Raw genomic sequence first — 27,810 nt, 5'->3', positions numbered from 1 at the left:
CAAGTCTCTGCAGGCAGCCCCAGGTGGGCTCAGAGCCATTTCCCTGCAACATGTTGTAAAGAGCACAGCAGGTTCTTAACATCTTTATTAGTTAGTTGGTTTATTTCCAACACAGTAACTCCTCTCTACAGCAACAGGTTAGTTAAATCCGGTTTACATATTGCTGTCTCATGAGTGCTGCGGCCTCGATGCCGCTGTGACAAAACCAGGCTGCACTCAGACAGGAAAACGTGTTCAATTCCGCTGTGACTGGGAAAAAAGGAAAACCAACAAAAATCAAAAGAACAAACCACCAGGGAAAACCAAACCAACCAACCAACAAAACCAAGGTGAGGAACTGAAGGTGAGCACGGCCACACCACCTCCAGGGAAACCACACGGCACTGCTTGGACAAGAATGCAAGGAGGAGTGAACCCAAAAAGGTCAGGGATTGGGCAAACCCTTATATATATATTATGTATAGGTATTTATATATATATATCATCTGGAAGGACACGCTGAGAAAACAAGAGATCGCAGCGGTATCTACCGTAAAAAGGAGCTACGTAGCTTTCAGAGTCACACCAAGAAGGAAGCACACAGCAGAACAAAGTGGGGGACAAAGGGGCACACTGGTGTTTTGGGGTGGCCTTTTACTATGAGAGGGTTTGGGTGGGGCATGGGTCTCAGGGCCAACAGCCCTCACACACCCGCTGGGAGCCCCAGGAGCTCTGTGCCCTTGACTGGGGAGCAGGGATGGGCTCCGAGGGTAGGATGAGCTTTTGTGGGGCTGGGTGGGACCTGCTTCCAGCGGGCTGGTTCTGCTCGCCCAGGCGGTGGCACCTGGTGGGCTCCCTGCTCAGGTCCCCCATGGGCCACCTACAGAGACCTGAGCACCCATCACCAGAGGCAGGGCCACCCTCAGCTGTGCCTCAGCGCGCCCAGGAAGGGCTGGGCACGGCAGCAGAGGCTGGGTGGCCATCACTGGGGTCATGCAATGGCAGGGCTCTCCGTGCCGAGTGCGAGAGGCAAGAGCCACCTGGAGTTGGTGGCCAGAGGGGGCCCCACGGCCCTGGGGGAGCCAAGCCCTTGAGAGACGCCCCGCTCAGGGCACAGGCAAAATGCTGGAGGTGGGGCGTGGATCTGGGGAGCCACGGTGGGTCTGGCAGCTGTGTGGGCAAAGCCAGAGCATGGAGTGCTCCCCACATCCCATAGGGCACCCCACAGTGTCAGCACCTTGTGGTGAGGCACCCTGTGGGGCAGAGGGTGCTGAGGGCTCCCCAGCATGGCGGGGGGAGTGTCTCATCTTATTGCTAATGGCTCCTCGGTGATGACACCCACAGGTTGTGGCAAAACTTGAGGTGGGATTTGCTGTGTGACATCCCCTAAAACAGTGGCCTCTGAACCCTGGCTGGCTCAGCCCAAGAGCTGGAAGTGGAACTGACAGTGTGGCAGGGGCCAAGCCAGCCAATTCCCCCTTCCCCACTGCATTTCTGGTGGCAGACAGTAATTGTCCTTCTTGCAACAAGGGATGAAGGAAGTGCCACCACCAGTGAGGGCATGGACAGAGGCAGGGGGACACTCATGCCACTCTTCTGCCCTTACAGCTTCTGGAGTAGGGCTGACCTCTCTTCACTTGCCCCAGGGCAGCCCTCAGGGTACATGACCAGGGCGAAGGGACAGTTTGGGATGTGATTTCTCACGAGGCTCAGCCAGCTCTGGGGTAGCAAGTCCTGGGTGTGCTGGGGGATCCTGTGCTAGCTCTCCCTAGAGAGGGCCATCAGGGAGAAATGAAAACTGCATCCCTAAGAACAGACCAGTGACCTCCCGTTATGCGCTGCTCCCTGTTCCTGTCTTCCTTTTATGCAGCCATCAGTTGAACTTGAGAGACCAACCTACCTCCTGTGTCCTCTCCACGTGCTGTCCCATCCCATCATCCCATCCCATCCCAACATCCTGTCCCCATCTCACCACCCTGACCCTGCTACCCCATCCTGGCCCTGTCCCCCTGCCACCCACCCTCCCAAGCCGGAGCCAAGCCGATGCTGGGGAGGGTGAGGACCAGTGCAGAACCATGTGTGACTGCTGGATGAAGCCCCTCTCCTTCTCCTGTACCAGACAAGGGGATGAGGCCAACGGCAAAGAAGACAAATTGACCCCGAAGAAGCGAGGGCCCTGGTGGAGGGTGTCCACGGGGCGGGTGGGTGCTGGCGGGATGCTGACGGATGGGAGATGGCTCTGAAGGAGACGTCGGCGGCGGGCGTGGACCTCAGCACGATACCTCCATGGTGTGGTTGATCTGCCCCATGGCCTCGGTGCTCTCCGAGTGGGTGCAGGCACGCGGGCGGGTGCCATCCACGGAGCTGGCGCTGGTGAGGGAGGCGGTGCGGGAGCGTGCCAGGCGGGTCATGCTGGCAGATGGCACTGCACGGGCACAGAGAGATGGCCGGGCTGCTCAGATCCCTCTGAAAACCTGAGGGACTGAGCCAACATTGCCAGCAGCCCTGCTCCCCGATGCGACTGAGCCTGGGCACAAGCTTGCAGCAAGCGGTGCTGTGACAACATGAGCAGCTCCGGGTAAGGGACAGCAGGGCAGGGCTGCTCTGGGCAGGCTGAACACCAGGCTCACTCCTGGGCATGCAACCTCTGGGCATCAGGCAGTGGGAATTCTGGACTACCACGCTCCAGGAAAGGAGTGAGCTGGGATCAGAGCTCCTCTGGCTGCCCAGGGTGTGCAGGGAAGGCCAGGATGGCCAGTGGGCACAGCTCCTGGCTCGCCTGGAAGAGGGTACAGTGAGCAGACTGCCGAGACTGTGCCTGCATGGAGGGGGAATTCTCTGAATGCCATTTCTCAGCCCCCAGACCTGGCATTTGTTGCCATCTCAGGCAAAGCAGAGCAAGGCAGTAGGAATCTGGCTGGGAATGGCCAGTCCTGCACCCAGGCTGCTCCCAGAGGTGCCCAGGCAGCTGGAGGGCACAGGCCAGGCAGGCACCATGCAGCAGCGGGCACTGAGCAGTACCTGTGCCTCCACTCAGCCTCCGATCCTTCAGGTGGGTGACTGGCAGGGGCAGGAGAAGGGCAGGGAGGGCAGAGAGAGAGTGTCAGCCCTGTCAGCCACTCCGCTGGGCCAGGAGCCCCTGCCCAGCCCACGTGTGCCTGCACACGGAGCTGTCCCTGTGCACACAGACTGCACACACACACACACCACACATGTGCAACAGACTTGCAAACACACACACACACACACACACACACACGTGCAACAGACTCACACACACACACATGCACTTGGACTTTTGCAAGCATGCACACACAAGTATAAACACACACTCACATGTAGTCTTAAACTGTGCACACACACATGCACAGACTTCTGCACGTGAGCTCTGCCTGTCTTTGTTGCACACACACAGCCACACAGCCCCTGCTCGTGCATGCCCAGACACACACACACACATGCACACCAACACAGGGAGCCTGACACACACATTTGTACACACAGAGCCCTTGTACACACCTCTGTGTGCACACAAAGCCTGTACACCCCACGCCCCTGTGGACACACGGACAGACCTGCAGCAGGTCAGCACACGTGCACACCAGCACACACAGACCCACAGCAGCCCCACACCCAGCCCCAGCACTCACTGTAGCCCATGCCTTGCAGGAAGTACTTGAAGGCTTCGGTCAGCTTGCCTGGCTGTAGGGAGAGAGCAGGGTGAGCTGAGCTGAGGCAGCACTGAGGCTGAGATCCCCTCTCAGCCCCGAGCAGCTTCTGGCAGCCCCAGTGTGAGATCCCTATGCCCTCATCAGCCCAACCCCAGCTAGCCAAGGACAGCACCAGTGCATGTCTCAGGGCCCAGTATGCCCAGGTAACTGGGGAAATTGTGAGGGCTCACCTGTGTGACCTGGGGCAGCCCACCAGAATCAGCCATCTGCAAAGAGAAGGTCATGCTTAGTTTGGGAGGGTGCCTGTACTGCCCACCATCCCCCGGACCCACTGGCAGGATGCCACTGCTGGGGTCACACTGCTCTCCCCATACACCTCCAAGGTGTATGATGGACCTGGAATGGGGAGATGGGGACACCCTGCAGCCCTGGGGCAGAAGGTAACGGGGCACTTCATAGGCAGCAGGAACCACCCTACTGCCCCTTGCCACCAGCCCTACCTTCAGGAATGTGGTGTTAGTGGGATCCAGCTTGGAGTTACACTCCACCTGCAGACAAGAGAGATGATATTAGCACCTAGGAAGCCAGGAGCCAAGCAGAAGTTTTCCACATGTACCACCACTGGCCCACTGGAATTTGCCATTGCAGTTGGCAAATCCCACCCCAGCCAGGAGCAGACAGGGCGCTAAGTGAGCCCTGAGCCCGCAGGACCACCATCCCTGCCATGGGACAGAGGGGACTTTGCTTCTATCAGTCTGGGCAAGAGTAGGGACTGGAACGGGAGGCGAGGGGGACTAGTGAGGCATTCTGTGCCACGTGTGTGCACATGCACAGAAGTGTGCCAGCAGCCGTGTGGGTGCAGATGGCCAAGCAGAGATGTGCTCGTGTGCCGACACATCGGAGCGTGCACAGCGTGAGCACACCTGGGCATATGGAGAAGGGGAAGTTTTCCAGGTGCAGCAACCACACACAGCTGCGTGTGCACAGGTGCCCACAGGAGCAGGCAGGCTGCACACGAGCACACTCCCACCCCCACGAGCTGCCGTGTGTCGGAGCAGGCAGTGAACATGTGCGTGCCCGTGCGTGGGCATCGCCTGCCTGCCACGCTGCAGGCAGTGCCCCAGCACTCACCACCCCCTCCTCAGCAGGCGCGTTGTCTCCGACCACCAGCATCACGGGGCAGCTGGAAGTGAGAGGAGAAAGGGGCCTGGTCAGGGTTTGGTCTGAGTGAATTCCACTGCCCCAGGACCCCTCTCTGACTTGCCAGCACGACTCTTACCGCAGCGTCTTGGCATTGGGCACAGTCCCAGGCCGGTTGATGTCCAGGTCCCTGCGGCTGATGGAGAAAGGCCAGTGTGAGCTCATGGGCAGGTGCCACCACTGATGCCATAGCACAAGAATCAGGCCACTGCCAGCCCTGAGAAGCCACACCCAGCCCGCTGTCCTGGCCCCTTGTACATGGAGGATGCCGTGGCCATCTCTGCCACGGCCCAAGCAGAGCCTGTGCTGCAGGATGCAGCACCCAGCAGAGTGGCAGGGCTCCCAACCCCCTGCCTGCATGGCACAGCATCTCTGCCTCCCTCCCCAGGCCTGTGCCAGCACCCAGTGCAGGAGGAGAAATGGAAATGTGTACTCATGGCAGTGGGCTCTGACACATGGCAAGGCTTTGGCTCAGGTATCATCACTCCCACATCCCCATCCAGCAGTGGCAGACAGCTTTGCACTGCTGCCTGCATGCACTGGAGGGTGACGACAGCACCCAACAGGGGTCTGGATTCTCACAGTGACCTCAGAGGCACCCACCAGCACTGCAGCCCCTCGCCCTAGCACAGGGATGCAGCCCTGCAGTGGGGCTGCCTGGAGCACTCACCCATTGTACATGTTGAGGAAGAGCTGGAGGTTGAACTGGTTCACCACACTGCCGATCTGCTGCCGGTAACTCTGCACCAGCTCCGTGTTGTTCATCAGCTCCTCCTGTGCCAGCAGGGGATGGAGGTCAGGGCAGGTGCTGGGGGCACACCCTGCTCCCCAAGTCCTGCCCATGCCATGCCAGCCAGCACGGACAAGAAGGGGGATGCTGGGCAATGCAGCTGGGCACAGTGGGGCTGCAGGCAGCACACCCAGGCAGGACATGGGCACAGGTCACACACTCATCAGGGTGAAGCCTCAGACCAGGCAGTGCTTGACTGACCCCAGCCCTGTACATGGGACACAGTGGCACTGTGGCAGCTGGCAGGGCACAGCCCAGGTGACCCAGCTGGGACGCTGGGCTGGGGCTGGTGGCAGGGGCTGGAGGATGCACAGCCCTTACCTGGCTGAACAGGTGGGACAGGACAATGTCCGGCAGCGTGCTGGTGAGGCCGGAGAGCTGCGGAGGGAGCAGAGGGAGTTACTGCACTGCCCTGGCTGCCTCCTGCCCCAGGAAGCACCAGGACTGGGAGGAGGGGTCGGGGCCCTGCCCACCTTGGCAGCTGCCCAGTCAATCCAGCCTTTGCCGTTGGGGTCGATGTTCATAAGGACCAGCCCTTCGACCAGGTCAGGGAAGATGAGCTGCAGTGAGCAAGAGGGGAGAGGCTCAGAGGGGAGGGGAGATGTGCCCTGGACAGTTCCCCATGACAGCCACTGCACAGGCATCGCGTGGAGCTGATGTGATCCCGTCCTGGGAGACCTGTGCAGCCTTGGCACTGCTGTGCTGGGTCCCCCAGCCCCCCAGGAACCTTTGCAGCAACAGAGACTGCCTGGAGGTATCGCTCCTGCTCTTCTCCATGTCTAGCCCTGGACTGACAGCAGGTACAAGCAACTCAAGGCCAGCCCATCCCAGCCCCAGGCTCACCGCAAACTTGGCCAGCACGTAGGCTCCTGCCCCAACACCGATCCCGATCACGTATTTGAACCTGGAAATATGGAGAGGTCCATATGAGGGGACAGCGGGCTCCAACACATTCCCTGGGTCACCCCTCCACCCACAGCAAGACTTGCAGGATGCCAGCTTACAGGGACAACTCCCCCAGACCCAAATCCTTGCCTTCTGTCCATCTCCCTGCCCAGGACCCTGAGCCAGCAGCTGTGGAAGAGAGGCTGACTCACCCGAAATGCTGCACCACGCTGGGTAACATGGCAGCCAGCTGGTCCATGGATGGATACTGGTACCTGTGGCACAGGGAGGCACAGGATGGTGATTATGGAACCTGTTCAGAGCAGAGTGTCTGGGACAGGGCAGCTGGACTGCCTGAAATGGGCAGGGAAATGCCACCCACCCTGGGCCAGTCGTCTGCCACAGGCTTTGGCACAGTTTGGAAAGACCCATAGGCAGGGCACAACTGCCAGGCAGCAACAACCCAAGGGGCAGGGAGGTGACACCCCAGCAGGCACAGGGAGCCCTGCAGATGACACCTACCCCTGAGGGAACTGTGAGGCTCCTGCCTGCTGTCCCGGTGCGTCCACGTGGCACACCACAAAGTGCTTCGTGATCTCCTGCATGTCCTCGTAGTTGAAGAAGGTGTTGAAACAAAGCTTGTCTGTCAAAGGGCAGGTGGGTATCAGAGACCAAACACCCCGACACTGGGGCCTGGTGGGCCAGGGGAGCATGGAGAGCAGCTGCCCACCCTCCCACTGCCCTTCATCCAGGAGGTGACATGCCACCAAAACCATCCCATCCCCTTCCCTCCAGGCTCCTTGTCTTCCCAGCAGACCACAGCTACTGTTAGCAAGGGCTGCATCCCTACAGGTGTCAGGAGGCACGGGGATGGACAGGCACAGCCAGGAGAATGAGGAGTTTGGGATGACCTCATTGGGGAGCCTCAGAAGGATGGGACTCAGGGATGCAGAGCCCAGGACTGCAAGATCGCCCAGTGGGCAGCAGGATTAGCAGTCTGGGGTATCAGCCCTGTGCAAAATCCCCAGAAAGGGCTCAAACAAACACAGGATTTGAGGAACAGCTGCAAATCTCCCTGCTTGGAAAGAGTCAAAGCAACATCCCCAGCTGTGGACAAGACCCCACCATTGCAGCGGGACACAGACACTGCCAGGGTTTGGAGGGGTCCTGTCCCATGGCATCAGTGCTGGGGCATCCCTCCCATAACGTGGGGTGAGACAGGTTGTAAGGCCCATTGCAGCCAGCATGACATGCACCTGAACAGCCAGAGCTGCTGCAGTGGTGACACAGCTCATGTGGCACGTCAGTGACTCAGCCTCAGCCGCCAGCGGAGCGGGAGATGCTTCTCCCCACTCAGGGAATTGTGCATCCTGGCTCAGCTGGAGGGCACAGCCCAGGACAGGGCTCTGAGGGCTCTGGGCTGCAGGTCTAGGGCTGCAGGCTGACAGAAAGTGCAGCATCTCCACATCAGAGCCCCCACTCAGGGTGCCTCCTTCCCTGCTGTTCCCTGACTCTTTTGTCCCCCACTCTGCCCTGCTGCCAGCTGGGTCCATGCTCTGAATACCAAGGGGCTGGCAGTGGCAGCGAGGACCAGCCCAGCATCCCCCATGCCCCATCCCTGCCTGCTGTGGGCCGGCAGGCAGCCAGCACCGGGGTGGCCAAGCACTCCTGGCTGTGCCTGGCCTGTGGCCAGCTGAGCATCCAAACTCCCCTGGTGCTTTCAGATGCCCGGGGGGACCCGCTGCAGCCACGGGTGGAGGAAAGGAGCTGAGCCAGGGGTGGTGTCCTGGCGCCCTGTGGAGCCTGGGGCTCAGCCCTGCCTGCCCTGCACCCCCAGCCCAGGAGCAGCACTCACGGTTGAGCCCCACATCGTGGTAGGTCAGGATGGCCGGGCGGTTCCCCTTGGGAGAGCCCCGGATGACCACGTGCAGCAGCCCGTAGGGGGTCTCAATGTCGTGTTCCTGGGGAGAGCAGAGATGGGGTGATGCCCACCTGCCCTGAGGCGTTCTTTCATCCTCTCCTGCCCTGCCATCACACCCTTCCCTGCTGCTTCCCCAAATGGCTGGGTCCCGTGGGAAGGCATGGGAAAGAGGAGCAGCTGTCCCAGGAAAAACACAGCTCTGGGGGTAGAAAGCAGGACAAAATGAAGGGAAGGGAAGGGAAGGGAAGGGAAGGGAAGGGAAGGGAAGGGAAGGGAAGGGAAGGGAAGGGAAGGGAAGGGAAGGGAAGGGAAGGGAAGGGAAGGGAAGGGAAGGGAAGGGAAGGGAAGGGAAGGGAAGGGAAGGGAAGGGAAGGGAAGGGAAGGGAAGGGAAGGGAAGGGAAGGGAAGGGAAGGGAAGGGAAGGGAAGGGAAGGGAAGGGAAGGGAAGGGAAGGGAAGGGAAGGGAAGGGAAGGGAAGGGAAGGGAAGGGAAGGGAAGGGAAGGGAAGGGAAGGGAAGGGAAGGGAAGGGAAGGGAAGGGAAGGGAAGGGAAGGGAAGGGAAGGGAAGGGAAGGGAAGGGAAGGGAAGGGAAGGGAAGGGAAGGGAAGGGAAGGGAAGACTTTGGATAGGATCATATGATGTAGGATTAGATATGTATATCATGGGATGGGATCACAGGATGGTATCAAGGGATGGATTCAAGAGGGCTTGAGAGAGAAGGATAATAGGATGGGACAGGTGGGCCACAGCATGGAAAAGGAGATCTTCAAGGGCTTGAGACTGAGAAAATTTTGGCAACAGAGTAGGGTTTCACAGCATGGCCCAGTTGGGCACAGATTCGATGTATCTGGGACAGACAGAGGTCAGACCCTGGACAGCACTCCAGGAAATGCTGCAACCTGATCCCAAAATTACAGCTAAAGTAATTTTAAAACCCCTGGTCTGAAATGGTAGTGCCCCCACAAAAACTACCTCATGCCTCAGTTTCTCTGTCTAGGAGGGCTCCTTTCCTTCCACATCCTGGCCTTTGCTCCCAGCCAGCACAGGAAACTGAGCCCAGGTGCTCCCCAAGGACGAGGGACCAGAGGTCCCCTCCAGATGCCTGTGCCCGCCAGCCAGTCCAGCTGCAGTGACCTCGAGGCTGGAATCTGCTGGGTGCAGGGGCAGCATGTGCTGAGCAGGGCAGGGCAGGGGATGGTGGCAGGGTGCCCAAGCATCACGGTCCTCACTCCTGGCACTGGCAGCCCCATGGCTGGGCTGGTGGGAGGGGAGCAGGTACGTGGATGCTCACGCGGGTTACACGCCACCAAGGACTCTGAAGGACACGGGCCTGGGTGGGAGGAACCACCTGGGGACAGGGTCTCCTCACCGCAGTGCTTCCCCTCACTGAGACCTGCCATCCCTGGGGGAACACGGTGGCCAAAAGCAGATCCAGGGCTCTGTGGAAACATCTCTTCACACCCAAGGGCACCCTGACCCTATCCCTCATCCACAGCTGTCCCTCCACCCCCTGCAGCTGCATCAGGCAGAAGTGCATGAGCAGTGACATCCCTCTGCAAGAACAGATTGGGACACTGAGGCAGAGGAAGGGCCTGGCCCAAGGTCATAGAGCAGGAGGCATCCATGTGGTCTGGTCCTGGGCACAGGGCTGCCTCCTTGCCATCACCATCCCCGTGGTTCCATCACATCCCCAAGGGCTCAGCTTTCAATCCTACCCCAAAATCACCTGGCCAAGGTAGCAGATCCAGCCTCAGCACTGCTCCTTCCTGCCTCCCACCCTCCACCAAGCCAGACACATCCTGCCCGTGGTGCAGCCTCTGCAGCACCGCTGGCTACCACAGCCCTGCCCTTTGCCGCAGGGATGCTCGCTGGGAGAAGAGGCTTGGGATGCAGGGGATGCACACAGCAGGGACAGAGAGGCACAGACAACCCACAGCAAGGAGAGAGGGGCACAGACAACCCACAGCAAGGAGAGAGGGGCACAGACAACCCACAGCCCCAGCGAGGAGGGGCATGGGGGTCTCAGCACCCATAGGTGTCTGACAGAGCCCATCCACGTCCAGGTTACCTGCTCACAGCTGCAGTGCTCCCACCTCACTCACACCCTCTGCACCAGCCTGTTGCCATCGGGTGTTGCCATCACCGCAGAGGCCAGAAAACAACTGAGGGATTGCTTCAAAACAGCCAGAGACCCTCTCCCTTGCAGCTCAGGGGGTGGGCAAGGGGCAGTGTGCCCCCGTCAGCACCCAGCCCCAGCCCGGCCAGAGCTGCTCACCCTCAGCCTCGGCACGGCATCCCTGCCGGCCTCGGGGAGGACACGCTCAAGGACAATGCGTCCCCAAAACCTGCGGCACATCAGGGATGCGGCAGCAGGGCCGGGGGGAGGAAGGGCTCCCCAGCAGTGGGTCCTGCCCGCCCCAGTGCCTGCCTGACCCACGCCGAGCCCTGTGGCTGCAAAGGCCCGGCCTGGGCAAGCAGCAGAGACGCGGGGGCAATACCCCCGGGAGGGAGGGCAGCGAGCAGGGGAGCGGCGGTACCTACCCCATCCCAGCACTCCGGCATGCTGAGGCACTGGGGGACGAGGCTGCTCAGGCGTGTGGGCCAAGCTGGAGGTCCGGGTGTGGGGCACAGCCACGCAGCCAGCGGGGCGCAGCTCAGCTCTGCGCTGGCTCAGCCCTCGGCCGGATTTATAGCGGAGCCCCAGCCCTGCGCTGAGCCCTCCCTCGCCCTTCCCCCTCGGCAGGTCGGGCCTCCATTGCGGGCGAGCGCCGCGATGGAGCCAGCACTCAGCCATTGGCTGCCGCGGGAATTATTCATGCTCCAATTGGCCCCAAATACCCTTGTTTATGAAGGAAAAACGCCTGGCACCGTGCGGTACCTTCTCCATCTTCCCTCTTTGGGCGGACCCGGCACGGATCGGGCAGCACCCGGCTGCACCCCGCACCGACACAGAGCCACGGCCGAGCCCGCAGCCAGGGCCTGAGCCACGGCCAGGCAGGGCAGCACACACACAGCCACACATGGACACGCTAAAAACAAGAGAAGGACACGGCAGGCGTGTGCGTCTACGTGACCACGCGTGTCCGTGCACAGAAACACGCAGCAACACACACACACACACAGGCAAAACCCTGTCTGCCAGCGGGAAAACTGGGAAAATTAATACCATACCCACACCGACGCCCATGCGCCCCACAAAATGCTTGTGGAATCACCCCCAGGCCAGGCCCCGTGTGTGACAGCTCCTGTACGTGCTGTGCATACCATGAGCACACCTGCTGCATCCTCCTCCCGTGGGCTCAGCATGGATGCCACGGCCATCACTAATGCTGGTGGATGCACAGCGAGCTGCACACCTGCAGAGCCGTGTACAGGTGTGCACAGAGGGGCACACACATGTCCACACCTGCGTCACCTCACCCAGCAGCGCACTCGTCCCACCTGCTGCGGGATGATGGCACGCAGGGCATGTGCAGGGTGTAGCCCTGACCTGGGCATCACCAGTGGCAGGCAGGAGGAGAGACAATCCAGCAGCTCCAAGGGGCTGGATTGTGTCCCTGGACTGACACATGCTGTGTGCATGCACACACGTGTGAGTATTCCCATGTGCACATGTGTGCAGGCAGATGATTTCTTCCATGATTCTAACAAGGCCTCTTACCACCACAGCCCCAAAAATCCCCCAGCAGTGTGTGGGTGCCCTCCCCCTGCACCCTGCCCAGCCCAGCACCACTGCCCAGCTTGGCATGACGGGCATAAAGCTGGGCAGGCATGGATGGAGAAGGAGCCCCACAGAGCCCTTCAGGAGCCCACTGAAAGCCATGTCCTACAAACGAGTCAGGGCTGCACAGCCAGGATGTGGGAGAAAGGACAGACAGGCAGAGGGATGACAGTCACACTGCCTCCATCAGAGAGGCTTTACTCTGCACTGCTTTGTCCCGTGGGGCAAAGGAAAGAGGCTTGGAAAGAGGCATCTCTGCAAATGAAGGACCGAGTATGGTGGAGAATCCCCGCTCCCAGCTGGTTCCTGGCACTTTAGGTGCCATTTTTGGTTTCCCCAGCCCTGGTGCCTGTAGAGCCAAAGACCATGAGAGCCACAGACCCCGGGAAAAATACAAGAGATACAGAGGGACAAAAAAAGACAGGAAGTTGTTAACAGAAGACAGAAGGGGTAGAAGAGCCAAGGTGAATGCAAAAGGGTTTCAGGGAGAAGGGAGGGCTGAGCAAGGTTGACTTTGCTGGAGTAGCATCAAATGGGATTGCCACTGCCTTGGCTACTAGCCCACTTGCCAGGCAGGTGGCCCAGACCTCCAGCAGGGTCCAGGGCACCTGGGTCCCAGGGCACCTTCCTCCAGCTCTCCTGCACCTTGGCTTATGTCTCAAGGACTTTACTTTGGCTGGTGGCAGAAGTGGGGGCTCCCCAGGCACCCCACTGCCCCAGCCACGCCTGAGCATCCCATCAATGACTGGCTCTAGGAAGGAGCAGACAGACAGTGAAGAGTTAAGCTGGGGGCTGGATTGGATTATCCCAAGGAGGTGAGCCTAGAAATTTGGCTAAGATCTCCCCAAGGAATGGCAGGCAGCCCCCAGCCTTTGCACTGCACCAACTTGCAAATGTCAGGGTGGAGAAAAGGAGGTGGCTGCCCTGGCATAGCCCAGGAAACTCAGCCCATTCCTGCCCTGAGGCTCTTGGAGGGAAACCAAGAGGTCTCAGGGTCTGGCTGGCTTGGGAAAAGCTGTCTTGATTGTTGCCCAATTCCTTTTTTAGGTCCTGAGGTCATGGAAGTGCATTTCTGTGGCATTTACTGTCCAGAACTGCTCCACTTGGGAACCACCAGGGACACAGTTCAGTGCCACTGTGGGCCAACCCCTGAAATACACAAGGATTGTCCTGGGAGGGTCATTGCTCTTTAAAATCCCCTGTGTGCCAACCAAGCCCTGCCCCAGCACGGCTGAGCCAGAGCCATCCTGGTGCCTCTGGTGCTACTGAGAGCTCTGGGCAGCCTGGCACTGCCATCTCCCTCCCCTCCTCGCCTCCCTCCCCCTACTCTCTCTCTCTGGTGACACCAGGAGGTTTGGTTTCCCCTCCAGTGGCCAACAGAAGTCTTGAGCAAGCAGAGAAAGGAGCAGCCCAGCCCTGCACACCCTGCTGCTCCCAGCCCCAGCACCTCACCAGCTTTGGAGCTGCCGGGGAGGGCACAATTTTAATTATTTTGTGGCTTTTGAGAGGGCCATCAGATATGTCCCACTCTGTGAACCACAGCAGCCAGCACCCTGCCAAAGGCCTTGCTTCCTTACCAGCTGCACCCTCCCACCCACATGGGTGACAGACACTGAGTGGGCCAGCCCCAAAATTCTGGGCCTGCTAAAACAGGGACCTGTGCTCCCCTGCCCTTATCCCAGGATGAATGAATTCCACAGGTATTTTCTCCTTACAGGTGCTGTTGTTTCAAGTGCTGTACCTGCAAGGGCTCAGCCATGACCACCTGAGCCCACTCTCCCCATAGTCCCACTGCTGGCAAAGTGGCAGCACACAACCTGAAATTGTGTGACAATCATCAGTGTCCCCTGGCAGGGGAACACTTTGGAGAGGGACAAGCAGAACTACCTACTACCCTCCCTCCCCACCACCCTGGTCCCCACAGAGGGAGCCTGGTGCAGGATGAGCCTTGGCAGAGGTGTGAGAGGGATGCAGACCAGTGTGGGAGCCAGGCAGGAGCTGAGCTCCCATGAGTGCCGGAGCTGTGTCATGGGGCTCTTTTGGAGAGCAGAAATGGAGGTACAAAATGAGCAGGTGCCAGCCAAGGGAGCAGAGGGGCCCTGCTCTCCAAGAGAGGTGGGTGGTATAAGGGGCAATGCCCCAGCCCTCCAAAAGAGAAACAGGCTTTCAAACATCCTTATGTAAGCAGGGAGCTGGCATCGCCTGGAAACCATTGCCATGGCAATGGTAGAGGGGCTGGAAAAGCAGCTCGGCCTTCCTGAGAAGAAATTGCCTGTTTTAAAGGTTTTGTCCCCAGCCCATGGCCAAGTGCCCACCAGCCACATCTGAGCGCCAGCACAGAGATGTCTGGCAGCATCCCCCTGTCCCCTTCTGACAAGGACCATGATGGATGTGCAACCTCATGCACAGACACTGACCAAGCACTGCATCCCATGAGAAAAGGGACAGCAACACCCCTGAGTCCACTCAGTGCCCCCCAGCCTTCCCCAGGCACAGGCTGCTGTTCCATGTGAAACCCGGGGGTGGGCAGCACCTCCCATGGCTGGTCCTACCTTCCAGTCTGTGTCCACAGTGGAGAGGAAGACATCCGAGTTCTCCTGGGATGAGAAGGAGCCATTAGGGACAGAGACACCCCTGACTTGTGCAGCGCCCTCCTGCCCAGCTCACAAAGCCCCCGACACCACAGGCAGCACTCCCCGGGGCTGCAGGGGACACAGTGTCCACACGTGTGCACACACACACACCTCCACAGCAGCTGCACACACGTGCATGTGTTACCTGCGGGTGTGCACACACACAGGTGTGTGGGAGCATGATGTGCAACCTCTGCACACACATCCATCATCCCGGCGGGCCTCACCTGTGCACCCAAAGCCAGCACACACACACACAGTGCCACACATATGCCCAGTACCAGCACACAGCCCCTCCACCCCTCCCAAGCTCCCATGTCCTGGTGCCCCACGTGCAGGAGCTGCAGCCAGCGTGGGCACCAAACTCACCAGCTCGGCGTCCTGTCCCCGCAGCAGCGGCTTCTCCTCGGTGAAGCGCAGCTCGTGCAGCCCTGCCATGGTCATCTCCTGCAGCAGCAGCCCTGCCCGGGGCAAGGGACATGTCAGGGCAGGTCCTTTCCTTGATCCTCTTTGCTCTCCAAAGCCTCACAGGTCTCCCTCCCATAGGAATGGGACTCAAATCACCTGCTGTGGGCACTTGGTGCTTCAGCTTGTCCAGGGGTGCAGTGAGCCCCTCTGCTGGGAGCTGGCAGCAGGCACAGAGCAGACAGTGCCAGGATGAGCTCAGCTCCCAGCTCCTAGCCAGGTCCAGCTCTCCTGGTTAAGGACAAACCTATCTCCAGGGCACTGAGGGGGCCAACTTTATCTGTCCATGCTGGTCACCTCAGTAAGCAGCCAACCCAGAGCAAGAACATCCAAATTTCCATCCCAGCTTTCAGCATCAGTCAAAGATAGAAAATCCAACTTTTTGGCCAGTTTTAGGCTGCAGATAGGCATGGATGGGATAGAGGGAGATCTCCCTGCACAGGCAGGATGAGGGGTGAGTTTCTCAGCCATGCTGGGAGGCAGAGGGATGTTCCAAGCAGAAAGAGAACAGAGAGACAGCCTGAAGTTTGTACAACAATGATGGAAGAAATCCAAATGTGAAGGCTTTGCTCCCAAAGTCTTCTCCTTGCCTGTGAATCAGGTGCTTTGGTACCTCAGCCCCACATCTTGGAGGGACAGACCTCTCCACGGAGCCATCACTCAGCAGCGGTGTGAGACTGGGTGCTGCTGACTTCAACCAACACTGGCATCTCCAAAAACACCCCCAGGCACAGGCTCAGCTCAGAGAGCAAAAGAGAGCAAGGAGATGAGCAGCTGGCTGCACACAGAAGGTGAAAGACACGGGGACACAGGGAACAGTCCAGGCTCCCCTGTGTTTGAATGAGATGGGTACCTGGCAATCCCAGTGCCAGGGGATAATCTGCACTCAGGCAAGATCCAGACCTCAGGCATTGCCTTTGCAGCCTGTTTTCACCCTTTCCACAAGACCAAGCCTTCAGACAAGCTGTTGCCTCTCCAAATGAGCCAGCACTGATCCCACATCCTCCCAGCTGTCTCCCCACCGTGCAATCTCCCTGGACGTAATGGGGATGCTCTGGGCTGTACAGGCACCGCAGCAGACACGGACCGCTCCATCCTCACAGCCTCAGCCAAGCCTGCTTCACACTTTGTCCACCTCCAAACCTAGATCACTCCAGGCTGACAATGTGGGAAGGCCAAGAAATGCCACAAATATTGCAAAGCCACCAGGAATACAGAAGCTGGTCATAAACTTCCCTCCAAAGTCGGGTTTTGCTCCTCCAACTGGGTTTTCCATTCAAAACTCAAGCAGGCTGTGCCACCTGCCTGCTTCCTGCAGACACGGCACTTTGCCTTGCTCCTTGGGAGCCATCCAACAATCCAGAACTGTTTGGATGGAGAAACACCACTGCGAAGCCTCTCGAGATTCCTGAGGCACCCAGCACCAGGAGTGTCCGTGTCACCCCTGCCCAGAGAGTCCCACCAGGTCAGGGGATGTGGAGAGGTGCCATGAGCCCCATGGAGAGGCACAAGTGAGTGGCACACTGCTCCGGGCTGGGCTGTGCTGCTGGGGAGATGGCTCTGTGCACAGGGACAGCCCTGGCCTGCAGCCCACCAGCACAGCCGAGCCAGCACAGCCTGCAGAGCCACCAACTGAGCAACCCCACAACCCCAGGGGAAAAAAACAGGAGAAAAATCAGCCTCACCAATAGCTGGGTCTGGAGGAGAGCAGGAACGTCCCACGCTGAGCACACCAACCCACCGTGTGGCCACGGGCCCCAGGGTGGCTGGGAACAGCACTTAGTGTATGGTGAATGCCTTTATTAATTACAGCCTGCAGCTAATATGGGAGGGAGGGAGGGTGGCTGAGCCATGAGGAAAGGCCCCGTGACCTTGTTTGCGTGGTGGGGGCAATGCTGGCTCAGGAGGAACGTGGCAGAGCCCTGCCCCAGCCAGCTTCCCCTGCACAGTCTCCTAAAGTGGTGCTGAGTGTGGGAATAGAGGCGGGATCAGCGAGTCAGGGATCAGTAAGCAGGGTCACAGCCGTGCTGCCACCCATCCTGGGTGCTCTGCATCCCATGCCACCCACAGGAACCCTTCTCCCTCCTCGGCACCATAGCTGTGGGGCTGTGGGCAGTCTCACACAGCCTCACTGGGCCACTGTCACTGTTGAGGGCTGGTGATGAAGCCACAGCTCCAGGTCTCCTAGCCAAATCAACTTGGCTCCCATCTTCTGCCAGGGTAATGTGCCCAGCAATGAGCCCTTTTCCTTGCAGCTCACCCCAATGCTCCCCAACAAGCACGCATTCCCAGGACATCACCCCAAACACATCCATCTCTGCTCCCGCTCTGCCTTCCCAGTGTGGTGCCACAGTTTCCTTGGCACAGCCAGGACATGTCTCTTCCCTAATTCCCAATCAGTTCCAAACCCAGCAGGACATAAGTGCTCTGTCTGGGACTAGTGTTCTCTCCCACCAGGGCCCTGGCACTGTGTATATAGATGGGACAGAACAGCCACATTGGCTTACCTTCCTCAGGGATCTGTAGCCCACTGCTGGCTAACTGGAGGAGAACCAGCTTGTAGCATTGTTGTTGTTGTTGTTGTTGTTGTTGTTGTTGTTGTTGTTGTTGTTGTTGTTATTATTATTATTATTATTATTATTATTATTACTAATATTATTATTAAATGATCACAACAAAGCTGTGAGCTCCATTTCACACTTGGGAGCGTGTTTGGTCACAGGGCAGGGATCCCTCAGATGTTGCCTCAGTCTCACAGGAGTGCCCACACCGACTACCTGCCTGCTGCCCTGGCACGGATGTGGTGCCCACAGGATGTTGGCACGGATACCTCGGGCTGACTGAGCAATGTGCAACAAACAGGCAGACAAATCAGGAGAAGTGAGGGCTGGCTCCTGCCAGCCAGTGAAGCCAAGGCAGCCTTCAGTGAGGCTGGGAGAGGGAGGAAGGGAACTTGCAGCTCAGCCTGAGCCACGGCCATGTGCCCACAGCATTGCCCCCCGAGCAGGAGTGATGGGGGAGCATGATGGGGTGAAGGAAAACCCCAGTGTGACACAGTCTGGGCCACATCCTCCTCCACCAGTGCAGAAGGAACAGCCTCAGCTTTCTCTGAAGCCGTGAGGGACACAGGTCTGCACCCCAGCAGCCCCCACAAACCAGCCGAAGAGTGCGGTCTGGCTGAGGGGTGCAGGACCGGGCAGCCACACCACGGGAGCTGCCAGGCCGGGGGACACGGTGCCACCGGTGCGTGGGCTGAGCCGCGCAGGGTCTGGGGGTGGCGGTGGCAGCAGGGGGCTTTGTGGGGGCTCAGGATGTCTCGCAGCGGCTGTTGCTAAGAGCGGCCTCCTTCCCTGCCCAGCGCATTGGTCGGGGCAGCGGGGAGACTGCCAGGGGAGGCTGGCTGAGGAGCAGGGAGGCACCGCAGGGATGCTCCAGCAATCCCCCCTGGCACCCCCACCCCGGCTGTCTGCTGGCCGGCCCTCTTTGCCAGGAGCTGCCGACTCAGTTCCCCTTTCCCCAGCACCGCCGGGCTGGGCTTTCCCCGCCGCAGCACGGCATCACCTCCCGGACTCCGACAAGGACCCGAGCCCGGCACCCGCACCTGCGGGAGCAAAGGCGGGCGGGCGGCGGGGGCAGCTCCATCTCCTCGGCGGGGGCTGAGGGGCTGAAGGCTCTCGCCACCCCCGGTCCCATCGCCCCTCCTCGTTTCACAGCCCCCGTTCCCGGCACAGGCGGCCGGGCCGTACCTGTCAGGAGCTCGATCTTGTGCCGGAGCACCTTCATGCCGGGCGGCGGGTCCCGGCGGGCGGGGCGGGCTGAGGCGGCGGCGGCCCCGGCGCGGGGGGCGAGGGAGCCGGAGCCAGTGCCGGTGCCGGAGCCGGTGCCGGAGCCGGTGCCGGTGCCGGTGCCGGTGCCGGTGCGAGGTGCGCGGGGCGGCGCAGGGGCTGGGCTGGGCACGGCCCCGCCGGCCGGATCCTCCTCCCCTCGCCGGGGCCGGAGGGGAGGGACGGGGCCGGGATCGGGAACGGGGGCACCAGGAGAACAGCGGCGCTGAGGGAGGCGGGAGCGAACGGGAGATGGAGGCTGCGGGGGTTACGCGGAGCGCTGGGGGCTGCGGGGGGTTGCACGGGGGATGGAGGCTGCCGAGGGCACACATCACTCTGCAGGGAACCATTTCGGTCCCAGAGTGGGACCGTGATGCCCAATAGGTCCAACAGGTCCCTGTGGTCGTGGAGTCCCAAAAGCAGGGGACAGTGGCAACCCCATGCACAAGAGGTCTGGGTCTCCCTGAGAGCGGGGGAAGGCGATAATCAAGGTGCTCAGGGAGGATCTGGGACAAGAGGGGACCTGTGCACAACAATGATACCTGGAACACAGCCATTGGTGGCCAAAGGATGTAGGGAGTCCTGGAAAGTGGGGCCATGAAGGACAAAGGGCTTGGGAGTATCCAGGAACAAAACCACGGATTACAAGGGACCTGTGGGTCCTCTGGGACATGGGAATGTAGGTTGCCCTGAACATAGGATGGTCCCGACCAAGGTTGCCAGGTGGTTTCAGGATAAGAAGGGCCTGTGCAATGAAGGTCCCCAAAGCAGGGCCACAGTGGTCTGGGGCTGTGAGGGAATGTGGATTGTGACAGTCAAGAAGGATCACTCATGAATGGAGGCTGTGACTGGGGTCATGATGAACCCACAAACACTGGTGCTGGAGGTGTAGGGTGGCAGCTGTGTTTGGAGCAAAGCAGGAGGTTGTAAATTACTTGAATTCTCCTGAATTGGGACAATTGGGACATTGAGGACAGACGGCCTTGGCCTGCCCCAGAGCAAGGGCTGAATCCTGCTTATCTCCACCCTTGAAAAGCTCATCCTGCCAGTGTTCCTTCCTCTGTACTTCTCTGATATCGCTTTAACTGAATTTTTTCCCACAGCTAGGGATGTAACAGCCTCCACTCCCATGCTGCCTGAGCCAACTGCACAGGACATACCATCCAAAACTGGTCTTATCAAAACATGGGGAGCTCCTGAGGACCCCATCACCTCCTCTCAATGGGCTTGGTTCCTCAGCACCTGGGCTGAATCAGATATCTCAGGGCTCAGCCTCATTGCCCCTCAGCCAGACACAGTGGCCAACAGACCCCTCTGCTTCAGGGCACCTTTGCCTGCTGGGCCACGGGGTGCCTTGAGAGCAGCCACAGGCAATCATCCTACAAATAGCTGCTGAGGGGATGGAGAAATGTCTGCTCATACTGACATTCATCCCTGGTACATCAATTTTAACAGCTTGTCCCAGGCTTTTTGGATGGCAACCAGATTTCAGCTGATTTCAGCCTCTCCCGCTGAGTCACCACGAGTTCTGCATCCAGGCTGCATTCGCCTTCTCACCTCAAAGAGAGGAAAAGCCCATGATGTCAGGGAGCTTAGGGACTCTTAAATCCTTCAAGTAGGAGCCAGCCCCTCACCTAGCCCTTCAATGGGATCAGATCTTCCTGCCTTCAGCGCTGCTTTCCCCCCCTCTTCTGTGGGTCCAGCAGCCAAGGGGTTTTCTCTGAACTGGTCAGGGATGAGACAGTGCTGGTTCTGATCTTCCTGATATTGCACACATTTAAACCTCTTCCTCCTCCTCTCCCTTCAATTGCCAGGGGTTTCTATGGGAATAAATTCTTTTTCATGCTTGGGATTTATCTTCTTCTCAGCCGTGACACCTTCAAGCAGAGAGAGAGTGGGCCAGAACTGCTGAACCCACAGATGCCATTGGTGGCAAGAGGGAGGTGGCAGGACCAGAGGTCCTGGGACCTTTTATTTTCCCTCCCTCTGGAAGAAACCTGGAAAGATTTCATGAAAAAGGCAGAGACTATAAAACTGCAATAAAAATGTTCCAGCATGACCCTGCTCCCCTACAAAACATTCCTGTTGTGATGGTGCCATCTCAACCTGGCAGAGGTGAGCTGGGAGTTGCAGGTAGCTCTGCGCCCCTTGGCCACCCTTCCCACAGTGGCACCCAGCGCTGGCAGTGCCACAAGGACCCCTCCTGTGGTGGGCAGCTGGTGGTGGACAGAACACACAGCTGCCATCAGCAGAGAGGGATGTAGAGGCGACCAGCAGGGAAGCAGAGCCCTGAATCCAAGCCCTGAGGCAGGGCAGGGTTTGACACACGTCCACAGCTCCTGGCTGCATCCTGTGCTGCACACAGGGCTGATTTGGGGGCAGGAGGAGAAGCAGCCTGGGGCAGATGTGCTGGCTGCCCAGGATGGCTGTGCAGGGGACCAGCAGGATCAATGTGCCTGTATTGAAGGGCTTCGTGGGGATTAGATACCACCCTGAGGCATAGGCAGTCCAGTGACGATGTGCAGAGGAGTCACAGCTAAATTTAGCCTCATTTGTGCGTGAGTGTGATGTTTTTACTCTTGCACTTAAATAAAAACATTGTTTGAAGCCAGTGGCTGCTGGTTCTGCTTTTCTCAGCCCTGGGCCTTGGATGGTTTCAGTCAAGCTATTCAAAAGAGGGAGAAATGAGAATAAGGAGTTGGTGAGACACATCTCGAAGACCTATTTTCAAAAATGCTCAGGAACCATTTCCCAGAATCCAGCAGCGCACACAAAGCAGTGAGAGTGTGACGTTGGTGGCTGTGGGGATGTGCTGGTGCTGAGGGAAAGGTGTCTCCCAGGTAAAGCTGCTCCATGGGCATGGGATCACATGCTGGAGCCTTGACCATAGTGAGGGCTGTCTTGAGCGTGAGGCAGCAGCACTGGAGTGGCAGCAGCTGTTGGTGATGGGTCCCATCCTGCATCCCACCTTGGCTGGACATCCCACCCCTAGGGCAGGCACAATCTGTCCCAGCCTTACATCCCCAGGGCAGCAAAAGGTCCACACCTTGCTGGCTCCAAAATAATCTGAACTAGAATGGCAGCAGGGCAATTAGATCTTGGGTGCCCCAAAACAGACATCTCAAACCTTCCCCAGAGGTCCTAGATTGGTGCCAGGAGGGGCTGGTGTCCCCAGAAGTGCTGGGCTTCATGCAGAACAAGGCAGGGCTGCACTGTGGCACTGCCTGTGTGTGAGCTCAGGGTTGTGGGCAGGGACAGGGACAGGGACAGGCAGGAGCCAGCCCTGCTGCTCCACATCCTGACACCACACATTCCACTGAAGCTGCCTGGGAAGGTAAAATCCTGCAGGGAGCTCAGCATCCTCTCCATGCAACACAGCCCCCGAGGCCAGGACGGGAGCAGAGGCTCTGTGACCCAGCCCAGGGCAGGGCTGTGCTGTGCCCTGTGTGCCCCACAAAGCATGTGCTGGGGCTGGCGAGCTGCCCGTCCCCCCCGGCTGCCTCCTGCCCTCCAAACACAGGGCTACCAGTAATTTTCCATCCTGGCTCTGAGCTCTGCCCTAACAAGATGTTCTCCTCTGTCCCTCTAACAGGGCTGGGCCCCATTCAAATTTCTCTGTTCATTCAGACCCTGAGTCCACCCCCTCTGTTTTGCTGCTCAAGCTGCCCACCAGTTCTGCAGGGTGGCTGCTCCTCCGTGCCCCGTTCCTCACAGTGCTCACAGCCCCTCTGCCTCAGGGCAATGGGATGATTTTGTCCAAAAGCCAGGGGAAAAAAAAATTAAAAAAAAAAGACCAGCAACCAGCCAAGAAAAATTCCCATGGCTCAGCTGCACTGGGGCCAGGAACAAGGCAGCCCTGGAGACTTTGCCCTCAGCCATTTCCAAAGCTGCCTCTGCACAGGCACCTCTGCCTGGAATTGAAGGTCTGGTCCATCAGCTGCAGTGGTTGGCCAAGCACATCAGAGTAAAGCTGATTTCCAGAGGAAGATACCTGGCCCTGGAGCACTGTGCCTTCAGGGTGTGTGCAGCAGTGCACTGCCTTCAACTCCTTCTCCTTGCAATGAAGCTGCTCAACTCTGACCTCAGTTTAGGCATTCACTTTGTGGGCCTGGAGAGCCACCCACTGCCAGGGGACACTTCTTCCAGAGGGAGAATTCTGTGCCCACGTCTCCAGAGCAGGCCCCTCCATCCCTTCCTGCCTCCCCCCAGCCACAGGAGCCAGCAGCACTGCCCAGGCCCACTTTGCTGCTTCTGCCACAGCCTCTTTTCGGAATCAAGCCAAGCTTTAAATAAATACCTGTCAGCAGAGCCAAGCCGGGTGCTCAGAGTGATGGCATGTGTGTGTTTAGCAGGTTGATAGGCGTGAGACAGAGCACAGACAGCAGGGGCTCTCTCCTCAGAGGCCAGAAACTGGCACATTCTCAAAGGCAGCATTAATCAGCATTTTCAACTGCACAGCGCCTGTCACAACACAGCAAGGTTGCCCACTCTTACCTTCCCTCAGAGGATGGAATAATGCCATTTACAAGGGCTGACCTCTCTAGCTGCAAGCTGCTGTGATGCTTCAGGGGGAGGGTGATGGATTTGGAACACTGAACTTCTGTTTTCAGTTTCCACAGTTCCCCAGTCCCCACCAGCTGCAGCCACCTGCAGTCCCTCCTCTTTGATGGTCAAGAAAGCCCTCACAGGAGCAGCCCAACACCCAGCTCCCCTTGCCTTGCACCCCACCAGCTCTGCCCCTGACCTTCTCCTTGGCCCTCAGCTGATCAATACCTCTAGCTCTGATCCATCAATCCTAACGATTTCATCCCACTTCTCACTAATGCACTCTCTTGTTGTGCTGCCTTGGGGCCATGGACCCGGCAGATGCTGGGAGAGAGGCAAGAGGTAGCCTCTTCCTGAGGTAGGCCTTCATCTCTTCCTCCCACAGCTCTTGGCCCACTGGACAACCACAAACCTTCCTCTCTCAGCTCTCCAGCTCCCTGCACACTCATCCTCTCCTTCCCTTTTTAGCCCTGTCCCTTGTAGAAGCCTAAGACAAAACCAAGATAAAGTCCCCAAACTGGTTTGGGGAGAGCTGGATACCAGGTGCTGCCCTGGCTTGTGCATCTTCCCACCTCAGGGGCTTTAAATCCAATCTTTGTATCACCTAGCCCTGCAAAGAGTGGTTTGCACCAGTGGGTGCCAGATACCTCCCCCAGACCCTCTTCTCCTGGAGTCTCCATGTCCTCCTGAGTCAGGGTGTTGCACAGCCCGGGGTCAAATGCCCCCTGAGGTGGCTGCTGGCTGTGTGACCATGCTGCTGCTTTACAGCTGATCCTGGCAGGGCTCCTGGAGCCCCATCCCCTGTGCTGGGGTTCACCAAACAAGGGGCTCTGGCCCATCGTGGCACTGACCTTCCCTTTGAATCCAGTCACACGCACCCCATCAATAACGAAGTGCAAGATAACAAAATGAGCTGTCACAGCCAATTAACATGCTGGGTTTAATCGGCTTGTGGACTTTCAGGGTGGAGGTGAGGGGCTGGCTCCAGGCTGGAAGGGCCAGAGGGAGGCAGGGTGAGACGTTTCATGAATTGCAGCCACCCCTCTCTGCCGGCTCCCTGGGCTGAGAGCCAGGAGGGGGAGGCCAGGGCAGTGCAGGACAGCTGTGGCACCATCTCAGGGGTGTGCGGGCACCCCAGCCTGGGCACGGCCAGCAGAGAGGGACAGGCAGCCCAGGTGACTGGTGTCAGACACCCCACACAGGGCTTTAGCCCCCAGGCAGACCTGCTAGGAGAGCAGCCAGCACCAATGCCAAACCCAAAAGGCTTCCACTTAAAGCCAGAAGGGATCTCAATGGCTGTCGCTGAGCACCTCTCAATTAATTAGCATCCTGCTGATTCTACAATTGAGGCGATTGCTAAGGAGATTAAATCGGTCTCTGCCATAAAGCAGATGCTGTTCCCAAGGCCTGATTTGCAGTGATTTTCTTTTCCTAGAGCATTTTTTCTGCCCTGTTGACTCAGCTGAAGCCCCAGGGTGCTGGGTGCAGCCAGGACAGAGCAGAGCTCCAGAGATGAGGGTGGGACCACTCAGTTAAATGTCACTGCACGCCCAGGAGGGCTCACTTGGAGGATGCTGTGTGAATCCAGAGCAGTGCTGGGTGAACTGAGCCTGGCCACCCAGGGAGGCCGTGATCTGTTCCCCCCATTCCGCCTGTGTCAGCAGGGACAGACTCAGCCAGGCAGCCAGAGCTGCATTTGTGCACCTGAGAGCCCAAACTGAAAGGAAAAATAACAACTCAGCCTCCAGGCACAGCTCAGTAAATCCACCACGACTGCAATAAACCCTGCTGATTTGGTGCAAACTTGGAGTAACCTCAAATGCAAGGGGTATACATGAGTATAGAGTACAGCCCTGCCCAGGAGGGCTCCACTCCATCAGCACTCCCCGGGTCTCCACCAGAACGGCTGAGGAGAGGGAGGACTTTTCTCTGGAAGCCTTTGCAAAGGGTGTGACTCCCACAGTTGGTTTTTAGTGCTGCCCAGGGCCTGTGCGAGGCTTGTTCCCTCAGCCCAGCAGAGAAATGGCCATTCAGCCACCCATGGACACAAAGAGCACTTAGGAAAGAGGCTGCAGGATGTCAACTAAACAGCCAAAAACCTGCAAATCTTGTACTTGTGAGGTGAAGGCAAGAAACTAATCTAAAATCCTTGCTGTGATGAGAGCCTGTCTGCAAAGATACACCCACCTTGCCCAGGATGGTCCCACAGCAAGAGAAATAAGCACATGTGAGGGCTGCTTTGCTTGTACTCTGATTACTGCATCTGCTTCACTGCTTCCTCCCATGTGCATCGCTGCCAAGTCCCACACCTCCTCACTCCACTTTTGCTCTAATGCCTGAGGAAAAAAAGCACCACAATACATCCTAAGCATTTGTCAGCTTCCTGGTCTGAAGTCAGGGGGAAAATTGTCTTTTATATTCAGCAAGGGTTTGTCACAATCCTCCTCTGCTTTCCCTGGGGAGAACCCACAGCCCTCAAGGGACCAACGGGACAGAGAAAAGCCCTGTCCTACCAGCCACACAAGCTGAGAGTCCAACTGGGATTCCTTATTCCCTGTCCTTCTATGTTCCTCACACCCCAAACCCTGCTCAGCCCATCTGCTGCCTGTGCTTTGCCTCAACCCACCAGCAGCAAAGTGGCTTTTTTTCCTATAACAGAGATTTCTGCCTTGCACATTCCAGCTGGGAATCCCAAAGAACGTGCATTTTCCCCAAGGTGAGGGGGAAGCACTGCAAAGAGCTGCAGCTGTAAATCCTCACAAAGGCTAATGAAAGGCAATGGACCAGTGTGCCCTGCCAATCCTGATAGAAAGGATACTGAGGCTGCTGGCACTGCCTGGCAGCCTGCCATGAGGAATAACTCTTCAAAAATAGAAGCACGCTAATCTGAGGAACCTGCTGGTATTGTCAATGACATTAATGAAGTGTTTGGAAAACCAGAACAAATGCCTTGGCTTTTTGGGGCTGTGCCCCTTGTAATTTTCCACACCAGCTGAGGAGTGTTCTGGCAAACAGCACAGTGCTCTTGGTGCTCTCCTGCTCCCCAGAGCAGAGCAAGGACTCAGCTCTGGGGGCTCCCAGCAAGCCTGGCCCCTGTGCAGCAGAGCCTGGCCTGCCCTGCTCCCCAGAGCAATTTCCACTGGGAAAGAAAGCCCATCAAGCAGACTCAGTGTGCCCAGGGGAGGTGGAACCTCACTGTCTCCTCTTCCTTCTTGTTTTCATTCCTTGTCTCAAGCCTCCTCTGGGTTCTTTTTCACCACCGTGGTCAGGACCTGTGGGATGGCAAATTTCTCCCTGGCAGAAGGGTTTTGAATTCCACAGCTTTCTCACCACTTCCCTCCTGCAGCAGCAGTCAGTAATCCTTCATTTTCATTGCCAACCATGACATCCACTCCTCGTGTATGCTCTAATCTAGGACAAGGTAATGCAACCTACCAAACCCAGATTTGAATTAAAATTTTGAACAAAGCTTTTGTTGCAGCTGGTTACCCAAAAAAAGGGTAGAAAATCACTGGTTGGAGATCAGAACAGCTTGTGCTCCTAACTCAGCCAGGTGCCACTGTGTCTCTCATTAAAATAATACTTGGTGTTACAGTATGTCAGTTCCCAGAACACTTCTTGTTGCTGCTCATCCTGGTTGGTGCTCAAATTTTGCCTATTTTTTCACTTGATTACAATGAAAATATTTGTGGCAATACAATAAAATGTGTCTATGGACTGATTTGTCATAAACATCAGCAGTCCTTAAATTTAAAAGCTAAAGGACATGGGAGAAATAAAAAGTCCTTTTCAGACCTTTCCCAGGTAGCTCTGTAATGAAGATTTATTGTACCATTCTGAAAACACACAAGTTCGAACTTCTCTAACTTAAAGCTTGCTGCAGTGCTATGGGAAAGGACAGCTGTGTTCACAAAAAATAAAAGACCACTCTTGTACTTCTGGACGGGAAAAAACCTAAGCAATACTGTAATTTAAAATTACAGGATCAGATTTTTTAAGGGTCTTAAACTCACGGTTACTAGAAGTGGCATTGCCTTCTTACAAAAAGTCTGTGACACTGAAGACTACTTCAGAGATTTATTTTTCTCCCCACTCTGAAGGCTGTTGCACAAAATGTTGGCAAGTGAGCAACCTTCTGTTTGAATTTTGCATCCAGCAGTAGAGAAGAAAAATGTT

At 57.8% G+C, this 27,810-nt stretch overlaps 1 protein-coding gene across 4 annotated transcripts; it reads right to left on the bottom strand.

The window, feature by feature from the left end:
• Positions 1 to 67: 67 nt before the first annotated feature.
• On the bottom strand, positions 68 to 19,182 carry NDRG4 (NDRG family member 4). Of its 4 annotated transcripts, XM_030282717.4 has the most exons (17): positions 19,012 to 19,182; positions 15,170 to 15,261; positions 14,720 to 14,764; positions 8,381 to 8,486; positions 7,048 to 7,168; positions 6,738 to 6,800; positions 6,484 to 6,544; positions 6,114 to 6,200; positions 5,962 to 6,018; positions 5,521 to 5,624; positions 4,930 to 4,986; positions 4,782 to 4,833; positions 4,151 to 4,198; positions 3,881 to 3,916; positions 3,630 to 3,681; positions 3,001 to 3,039; positions 68 to 2,404 (listed from the first exon to the last, which is right to left on the bottom strand). In XM_030282717.4, the coding sequence occupies exons 1-17, from the start codon at positions 19,046 to 19,048 to the stop codon at positions 2,250 to 2,252; spliced, it is 1,212 nt and encodes a 403-aa protein (XP_030138577.4). In that variant the 5' UTR covers positions 19,049 to 19,182; the 3' UTR covers positions 68 to 2,249. The 4 variants fall into 4 exon arrangements, with proteins under 4 accessions (XP_030138577.4, XP_030138578.4, XP_030138579.1 ...); XM_030282718.4 differs by lacking the exon at positions 3,001 to 3,039 and having other exon boundaries at positions 19,012 to 19,179; XM_030282719.4 differs by lacking the exons at positions 14,720 to 14,764; positions 15,170 to 15,261; positions 19,012 to 19,182 and adding an exon at positions 10,988 to 11,162.
• Between the last annotated feature and the right edge of the window lie 8,628 nt (positions 19,183 to 27,810).

This window comes from Taeniopygia guttata, chromosome 11 (assembly GCF_048771995.1).
Source record: "Taeniopygia guttata chromosome 11, bTaeGut7.mat, whole genome shotgun sequence".
Classification (NCBI taxonomy): Eukaryota; Metazoa; Chordata; class Aves; order Passeriformes; family Estrildidae; genus Taeniopygia; species Taeniopygia guttata.
This window is presented reverse-complemented; position numbering and strand designations above follow the sequence as displayed.

What these genes read in the sequence shown, in the direction of transcription:
- NDRG4 (XM_030282717.4), bottom strand. Translation starts at nt 19,048, where the DNA reads ATGAAGGTGCTCCGGCACAAGATCGAGCTCCTGACAG. An exon ending in AGCGTGGTGCAGCATTTCGG is followed by an intron (nt 6,545 to 6,737) that starts GTGAGTCAGCCT and finishes CCATATTTCCAG; the next exon opens with GTTCAAATACGTGATCGGGA. An exon ending in CTAACACCACATTCCTGAAG is followed by an intron (nt 3,917 to 4,150) that starts GTAGGGCTGGTG and finishes TTCTCTTTGCAG; the next exon opens with ATGGCTGATTCTGGTGGGCT.